The sequence below is a fragment of the Pundamilia nyererei genome, unplaced genomic scaffold (genome assembly GCF_000239375.1).
Source record: "Pundamilia nyererei isolate P.nyererei 1_Seehausen unplaced genomic scaffold, PunNye1.0 scaffold00038, whole genome shotgun sequence".
NCBI lineage: Eukaryota > Metazoa > Chordata > Actinopteri > Cichliformes > Cichlidae > Pundamilia > Pundamilia nyererei.
Window position 1 is genome coordinate 166,818 of NW_005187439.1, and position 9,488 is coordinate 176,305.

A 9,488-nucleotide genomic window follows, 5' to 3' on the forward strand; every position below is an offset into this window, starting at 1 on the left:
AAAAGAACAAAAACACCCGCTGTCAGCGTTAATGCAGCATAGACATCGCGAATACATTTCCAACGCGCTCAACCCGTCTGGAGCGCCGACGGAACAAACTTTGGACAAACTGCCCGAAATGCGTTGACGGAGACATTTCAGGGATTTGGACTCCAGATGGGTTAAGTGTTGATCGTGTTAGTCGTGATGACGGCGCGTTAACGCTGACAGCACTAAAAAAATATATGAAGTCGCCAATTTGGGATTTCTTTGGCTTTAAACCAGATGAAAGAGGTAAACCTGAGGATGCAACCAACGCAAAGTACTCAAACACGACTAACTTGCACGAGCGTGCACGTGTCCACCGTCCGGCTGAGTATTCTAGGCCAGCGGTCCCCAACCTTTTTTGCGCCACGGAGCGGTTTATGCCCGACAATATTTTCACGGACCGGCCTTTAAGGTGTCGCGGATAAATACAACAAAATAAAACCAGTACCGGTACCGAAAAAAAGATTTATTCATAACATACGTGAAAAAGACCCAGGAAAACAGAGTAAACGATAAAAACGATAACAAAATAATGCTGAAAACCAATAAACCCTGAAAACCAGACATTTCACACCTGAGCCTCAACTCTCGCGGCCCAGTACCAAACGACTCACGTACCGGTCCGAGGCCCGGGGGTTGGGGACCGCTGTGCTAGGCTATCGCCAGCTTCTGAAAGAGGGTGCTGTTAAAACAGCGCTATTATTTGTTTTATTTTTTCTGTTGACTGCTTCTATTAGCTCATCATTATTAGCAAACTTACTCGTGGACAAATAAATAAATCGCCCAACCTTATTCCACAATATATTTTTAATGAATAATCATCATCTTGGCTCGAACCAGATTCGGTGATATCTGAAGCACAAAGGGCAAAGAGTTCTGACGGAGAGAGAATTTTGGCACTTCAGTGTGAAATCACACACACACACACACACACACACACACACACACACGTGTGCGCTCTCATTCCTGTGTAGACTAACAGGAGAGCGTGAAGCTTCTTGCTTCCAAATCCCTGCTGGAATGTGCAGCATGCAGGTCGGGTGCTTCAGGAGCGCCGTCCTGAGTGTCAGTCTGCCATCACCACTCCACTCTATCATGTTGAGAAACACAAGCAAAGTCTGAGCTTCAGTGGCCACTTCGACAATAAGTTTGTACCGAGGAACCCCCAGACCGCTGAACCCCTCGTCGTACAAATAGCCTCTCTGTCGTGTTGGTGGTCAGCAGGCAGACGTGGTGAAAGAATGCAGAGCAGATGGTGATATTTAACCTTTTATTGTAGAGGTGGGTGATGTGCTTTGGGAAGAATGTCGATCTGTGATCCAGGGCTGCTCAATCATGGTAAAAAATTACAACTGATACTTGGAAAATGTTGCACTTGTTGAATTTTGAGAAGGATTTGTTGTTCCTCACCAGACTTCCTGTTTTCAGCCTGTCTTATCATCTTGGCTCGAGCTGAACTAAAGCAGCTGCAGTGTGAAGGGGGGAGTCTGAGCTATCAGAGGAGGTGAAAGTGCAGACTTACAAAAATCTACAAAACAAACAGTTGAAAAGCTGCATGTTTTCAACTGTTTGAAGAATTGTAGCCAAAGTCATTGAACAGCGTAATATTTAAACTGGAGTACTGCATGCATCTTACATATCTGAAGCTGGAGAATGAAGCTTCTCTCAGATTGGAATAAATGCCAGATGTGGGACGCCTCAGCGTATTGAGCAACAAACCATTAAGCACATTTCTTCCAAACAAAACCTCAGCAGACTTTAATGCGACTCCAGCACTGTTTGCAGGACTGATCCCACAATCTTAAAATACTTCTCCTCAAAAATGTTGGCCTGATTTATTTTAGACCAGTGGGGAGTGAAAACACTCAGGATGTGATCATTTTATATTCTGCACAAAGCTGACATCGGGCAGTGTGAAGTGTTACTCCTGAAACTCCGATCCTGGTCCAGCCCCGGGTTGTCTCTCGGAGCAGACCATTATGGGTCTGACTGGTCTTCAGTGGCACCGGTCGGCACGGGGACGCCGCGGTGGCCATCAGGCCAGTGAGGCCACTCCCTGCAGCTCCTGTAAACCCACAGAAGTGGTTTTGTTTCAGTAGCAGTAATGGACCCAGCTGCCCTTTTAAACCTCCCCCATGGTAGCTTTCAGTCACTTTCCTGTTTGTGTAAGAGCTTCGAGTTGATAATGATGTGAGCCGGAGGGGGCGGGACGCTGCGTCTTTGTAACTGTTGTTTGTTTGTCTCTCTGGAGCTGCCTGCTCCAGACCCGTACTGTCTTTACACAACAGCACCGATGTGCCAAGTGTGGTCGTGTCTCTCTGAGCATTAATCACTTCATTGTTGTCATCTGCATGCGCCTCCACAGTGAAGCAGCACAGTGCAGTGATTCAGGTTCCTCTCACTCATAAGTTGCATCAGTTAATGCGTTTGCAGTCAGGAAGCTTCCCTCGTATCTTTAAAAGACACAAATCCAGTCCTAAATCTTAATGAGCAGAATCCTGTTTAATGTGCAGAGTTTCATATGAATTTATCTCATTTCCAAGTTATGATGGCAGCTTCATCTGTCACCCTTTTGTTTCCTTTAAAAGTTTGCTGTGACTGCAGCTCCAGAAGCAAAGGCAGTCGCATACATTTGTTACTCTTTTGCACCAAGAAGTGAGAAACCAGCCACACTAGATCAGCCAAATTATTACGTACACTTCAATGAGTCTCCTGCTGAAAATGGTGTTTCAGTAGTTTTATGAAATGTACACGGGTCCGGACCAAGGAGGCGACTGAAGGTTCTCAGTCATCCAGGTCATCGTAGTCGAAGGAGCTTGGAAAGAAAAGCGTCTGGACTTCAAGTTTCCCTGAAGACGTTTCATCCGAGAAGCTTCTTCAGTTCTAAGGTCAAATGGTGGAGAGTCCCAGATTTAGGCCCTATGGGAGCGTCCCTGTGAGGGTCATGGACCCCCTATTGATCCTCTACGTAATCGCACGAGCCGAGGTGTGAATACGGGTGTGGGTCACAATCAGCCAGGGTTTCAGGTGAAACCTTGTGAAATTGATCATTGTGAAACCCAACCCCACCCTATCGTCTGATTTACTGGGGTCAGATGGCCCAGGATGTGAGTGGGCGTTAAGGGAAAGGATCTCAAAACTGGATTATAGATGGCAGACAGTTGGTGTCGTAAGCCCCACCCTCTGTTCAAAGATGGTCATTCACAGTAGACCTAGATGGCTTCTTTCACTCCTCTTTCAAAGGAGGAGGTCCAAGGAGGTGGCTGTGCCGAGCCTTCCTGAGCCTCGTTCCGTTTGATGGCACTTCCTGTTAAAAGGGAGTTCTTCCTTTCAGCTCTTCCCGTGTTCTGCTCAGAGGATCGTTTGATTGTTGGGATTTTCTCTCATAGATTACAAAGTTTCCTAAACTTGAATTAAAAATAAAATGTAACCATGACGTTAAACTGTGACATTCATTCATAAGTTTACACCAAAACCGATGGTCCCACCAGCTAATTAGGAAACGCTGATATGTTTAACTCACTAAACCAAAGATATGTGCAGTAAACACATCTGTGCCTCAGTGAAAACATGTTACTGAATATATCTGGAGAAGTATTTAACAAAAACACAAACCCGTTAACTCCGACCGTCTCGTAGCCGTACAAACTGAAACTGGATCATCACATTTACGTGTCGGTTGACTTGAAGCAGCCCGCACACTGTCGTTGATGTTTTTCTTGACCATCTATGAGAAAATCCAGAGAGGGGCACATTTTTTCAAAGTGCCTCAGTGTTTGCAGAGGAAGCCCAAACATTTCCCTCGGTCTGCATCATCATGTACAGCGCTGGGTTGTTGAATTTGGCAGCTGCGTCTGGCGCGACCCCGCGAGTTCCTGGAAGAAGCCCACAGTCGAGCTGACCGGCCTGTGTGCAGCTAATGTGCAGCTTTAATGGACTCTTTGTGTTTTTGTCTTGTTCTGGGTTCAGATGAGGACGGACGCGTCTTGCCTTTGTTGTGTTGAACTGCTGCAGCGTTGATCAAACGTTGGCTCTATTTTTCTTGGGAGTAATTAGGCTCACGGGCAGAGCCAGGAAATACCAGGCTCCGTGTGTGTCTGTGTGTTACTCATGTTGTGGGGACCGAATTCAAGTCCTCATAAGGAAAAGCGCAAAACTTTGGTATGAAGCTCATTTTGAGCAAACTCGAGTGTTTCGTCTTCTGAAGGGGTAAAAGCAGAGCTGTTTCTGTGCCGTCGGGCGGGTGGAGGCTGCTCCACCCAGCTGCTTGCATCATGTTTGGCTCTCACAGCTATGCGGGAGCACAGCCCTGCACTTCCAATGAGTTTGCAAGTTTTTCTCTGCACATCCTGAACGGCCCTGAGTTCACTTTCACTTCTTTCAAGCATTTCACGAGTCTTTCAGTGTTTCTCCTGGATGCTGTTGGTACTGATGGTTGTGTTAAAGGTTCATTATTGCAAAATCAACGTTATAGACAGACTGTGTGGACACATGCTTGGAATTGGGCTGCAGTCTGCTCACAGTGTAGGTAAACAAACAGACGACAGGCAACGCTGACAAACGCAACATCACAGACGATAATGGCACGTGTAGCACATAAGTGCACTGGTGCAAAGATGTTGGGATAAATTATGGAGTTAAAAGGGTTTGATAATGTTACACATGTATACAGTAAGCGCACCAGGACTCGACTATATAGCATGCTTTGATTTGGCAGCAGGTATGGGGGCTGTTTAAGTACAGACACTATGTGAGTGTCTAAGTGTTGGTCAGCGCGACGGCCTGAGGAAAGAAACTGGATACGACTGGAACGGGTCATGTGACGGGTGTGCTGTGACGTTACCTGCTCGTTTCCTCCAGCTCCAGGCCTCGAGCGCCGGTGTCCTGCAGGCTTTAGATGTTTTTGACCCAACACAGCTGATTAAATGGCTGAATTACCTCCTCAACATGCCTGCAGTTTCCCACCCCTGCTGCAGGGCTTTTGGTCTCTTTGCAACCACAAGTTCCGCCTCCTGGTGGCCATTAATTAATTAGGTCAGTACCTGTGCAAAAAAAAAATACAGGTTAAAGACACACTTCACTTTTCAGACCCAGAAGCAGCGTGTGCATACTGGATACTGGTAAATATGTACACGTGAGGTACCAACAGTGAAACGGGTGTTCCCAAACAAGTTTGTTTTCTTTGTTATTTCAGGACTTTTTGGAGCGTCACTAAAGATCTTAGAACACTGGAGACTCGATCCTCTTTGAGCAGGAACTTAAATTGAACGTGAGCTGTTGGGCAGAACCGATAAGATTAAAATCTAAATAAAAGGGCAGTTTGCTCAGATCTGAACACTCCAGTGTTTTCTTCTGTGGACGTCGGCGTCTCTCAGATATCCACAAGGCCCAGTGCTGGTAGTTGGGCCTAAACTCATTTTGTCTACCACCACTAACGAGCAGTTCACTCATTTATCCTAATATCCCCGGATCGCCCCACGCGTGGGTCGTAATGTTGTTGTCTTGGACCACACCTAAGTGCACATGTTATCAGATCATAACAGCTTTAACTCCAGACTGGTCGTACACATTTAAAACATGTAGTTAAAGATTACTGACACCCTAACTGTCCACAGACTGACGAGGAACTGTGCTCTAAGGTGAGATGTAACCTTCTGTAACTGGTAATTAAAGTGTGTGTGTGTGTGTGTGTGTGTGTGTGTGTGTGTGTGTGTGTGTGTGTAAGCAGGTAGTTTGGCTTTAATTTCTCTGGTTAACAAACAGCTGGCAGACACATTTAGCCCAGCAGCCTCATTTATTCAGTGTCTGATGGCGCTGTGGAATTAAAAGGCTTTCGTCAGCTCTAAATTTAAACTTTTACAGAGCCGCTGTAAAATAAGCACGGCCCCGCTTGTATATTTTTCTTCAGAGCGTCAACATCGGGGCCCGGGCCGGCCTGCAGTCCCATATTTTAAGAGCAAACACGGAGACTTGAGCGGCGTGAATGAATGAAGGCTGGACATTTTCAGCAGCTGATTGGAGAAGCAGAGAAAAGCTCAGACACAGTTCGGGGTGTTTTCCGTGGCTCACGTGTCTGTGGACATGGAAACGACTGAAACGTGTTACCGACGGTGCGTGCTGCTGAGTTTGGCTGCAGAGGGACGTGTGAAGAACTGGTGTTTGACTCTAAGCAAGTTTCTGTTTGAGCTGCGAGTCCTCATTGTGAGCTTGTACATATGGCTCACCTTAGATAATTAGGCAGAAATATTTGAATATCTGAGGGAAGTAGAGCAGAGCCGGGAACTGTGGTCAAAACTACCTGTTATTTTCAGGTTGGCACTCGCAGATCAGCACTAAACTCTGCTCCGCTGGACGACTTTGACTAAAAGAGGCATTTTTGTTTATTCTGTCTTTTATTAATACACGGTGCACATGCTCATAGCTGTATTTGGTCTTAATGTCCTTGGATGGGTAAGAAAAAAACATGTATCCCCCAGAAACTAAAGCATTAAAAACCAGCTGTTTATACTGGAGCTCAGCTTATTAATGGTTTGAGTTCAGAGACGATTTGACTTTCTGTAAAAAGTGTCAGATGATTATCACCTGAGGAAACGGCTTATCTTCATCAGCTGATTAAAGCACTTTTGGACCCTTAAATAATGATTTCAGTTGTTTGTATGTTTGTTCTGCACTTGGAGTCAGAGCGTTAAACCCACCTGGTCACAGCTGAAGGAACGAGGCTGAAATTCCCACACGAACAGGCTGAGCTGTGAGCTTTGGAGCAAGAGGAGAAAATGAGGTGGAAAAGAGAGGAAGTATGATGAGTCCCTAAATATGCCAAATTAAAAACGCATACAGCAGCACTGTTTCCTCACAGCAAGAAGGTCGATTCCACCAGCAGGCCGGATACACTAAACAACAGTAATGTGGTGTTTTAACATCCTTCAGGATGTTCAGGGGAAAATGAGAAAATAATTTTTATGACCAAATTGTAACCAGAAATGTGCTTCTCTCTCCTCTCATTGGCTGCTGAGGCAGGTAAAGAGGGAAGTTTGCAGGTCCTGTTTTCGAGGGCTTGGTCACACTGGTGCAGCTCAGTTTGGGGAACAGAATATTGCCTCCTTTTCATGGCTGTGCAAACAGCTTTAGGCAGGGCTGAAGGCGTGGTCTGTAAGAAGGGAGATGAAGTCCAGCAGCCTCGCTGTGCTAACTGTCATGTGACCCCTCAGACTGACGAGCTCACAGCTGCTAGCTGCAGCAGACGCCCGGGCTCTTCTCGCTGTCCTGCTGCCCGACCCCGTCAGTTGTCAGCTGATGAGGTCATCGCTCAGCTGTTCGGAGTGTCCGTGCCACAGAGCCGCCCGTCACACGCGACACGGCCGGTTGGCGCTCGTGCCACAGGGGGACTCCTCCAAACCAGACAGCACAAGACCGTGGCTGTGCTCTCAGAATATTTATACCAGGGAAAAACGGGACGTGACTCTCAGGGCAGCAGAAAACAGCCGGGGCTTTGTCTGCAGACGGAGCTGTCAGACGCTTGACTCACAAAAACAAAAAAACACGAGGAAACTGGCTTTTTTCCCCCCCAAACAACTGTCAGGAGTGCAGACTAGTTTAAAATTGTGACACAGCATGATTTAAATAAAGTCTTTACCTTACAGCATAAAGCACCTTGAAGCGACTGCTGCTGTGATTTGGTGCCATATAAATGGCATGCAGTGTTATCATCACAGGCTGAACACTGAGGGGGTAGATTTAGCCGTGCACGGACCAGGTCGCTCCGTGTGTGTGCACGTGCACTGAGGTGTTTCCCTTCAGTTTTCTTTACCTGGTAGAAAAATGAATTTGTATGATGGAGCATAGACCAGTGTAAAAGTGTGACTAGTGTCAAGAACAGACTGTTATTGTGGTGGGTTCACCTCCCCTCCATGCATAACAGGACTCTTATTTAGGAAGGGAAGCGCCCGGCTCTAGCCTCACACGATTGGAGGAAGCAGCTGTCCAATGGTGCACCAGAGCAGCGCTGCGTGTAGTTTACACCAATAGTGGAGCTTTTTATGTCCCGTGTGGAGAGAGGATTGTGAAAGCGAGCACAGAGTGAAGAAGGCGTAGTTGCGATCCCAGCAGCCGTGAATGTGAAGCCGAGAGGAGCAGAGGAGGAAACGTCCAGTTAAAGAGCTGCTGGTGTGCGGTGAGTGAAGTTTGAGCAACACATGCAGAGGTTTTAGCAGCAGGCTTATCCCTGTAGTTCCCCCCTCCTGTTGCTGAATGGAAAGGAGCTGGGCTGTTTATTTCCAGCCTGTGTTTGCTTTAGTCACAGAGTTCCAGGCATACCAAGAACAAGCCTCTGTATTTAGCCAACGCGGTGTGAATGCGGCGGCCTGGCTGTGACGGAGGGCATTTTCAGCTGGAAGTGTTGGAGTTTGGACTTTGATTTAAGCAGCTTTGATTGGCCCGTAGCTGCTCTTTTAACTGGGTGATAGCTCGTGGCCACTTCTGCCTGTAACAGCTAAATGTTGACACTGGATGGATTTTGAACGAAGGAATATTGACGTCGCCTCTCAGAGCCCTTTGCCTTCTTTCTTATGTGAGCTTCGGAAGCGACAGTCTGTTTGTGTCACAGCTTTGAACCTTTGGTTTCGTCACACCTCGGCGAGCCGACTTTGACAGATTAATTTTGTTTTAAATCTTCTGCCGCTTTTGTGGAAAAGCCCGAGTGCTAATTATTTTGGCAGAGAATGTTTTAGTTGGACCCAAACTATGTGAGACGCAGAGATGTGAGAAATTTGAGATGTTTGTACTCGCTCTGTCAAATTATGACCGTCTGTGGCCAGAGGTGCCGGCAGCGTGCTGCGAGCATTAGACTAACTCTGTGTAAACAAAGAAAATACCTGCACGTTAAGAGTCGGATCAGATGAAGCTGTTGGGATTTGTGGACTTGTCCTCTTTATTTTCCTCCTTCTGTTTTTACCATGTGGCTGAATGAAATGTGCATAGATCTATTTATATGTAAGAGTGGGATTATTGTGATTTTATGTCTCAAACTAACAGGATAAATGATTTTCCTGACTCTCACACTTTCACAGACTTGCTCAGTAGATCCTCTCAGTTTGTACGAGTCTATAAATCAGTCTGTTTCCAGCATTAAAGCGACACTAATACATTTTTGTGGTCTCTCTTACAGAAAGAGGACAAAGATGCCCAAGCACAGAAGACGAGAAGGACTCTGAGGCCCCCTACTATGTTGAAACTCCTTATGGTTATCAGTTAGACCTGGACTTCCTCAAGTATGTTGACGACATCGAGAGGGGCAACACTATTAAGAAGCTGAGTATCCAGAGGAAGCCCAAAGTGGCCAAACCCTCGGCGGTGCCTCGGGGCAGCACTGGCGGGGTCGGCGCTCAGGCTGAATGGACCTCCACAGACTCGCTGTCCTCCAACAGTGACGGCAAACAGTCCCCGGTCTTCTTCACCAACAGGGC

At 46.7% G+C, this 9,488-nt stretch overlaps 1 protein-coding gene across 1 annotated transcript in view; it reads left to right on the plus strand.

Moving 5' to 3' along the window:
- Positions 1–9,488, plus strand: part of kank1a (KN motif and ankyrin repeat domains 1a) — a 45,398-nt gene that overhangs the window by 28,856 nt on the left and 7,054 nt on the right. The window contains exon 3 of the mRNA XM_005730640.2: positions 9,191–9,486. Coding sequence (XP_005730697.1) covers positions 9,191–9,486 — 296 coding nt within the window. The remainder of the gene's footprint in view (positions 1–9,190; positions 9,487–9,488) is intronic.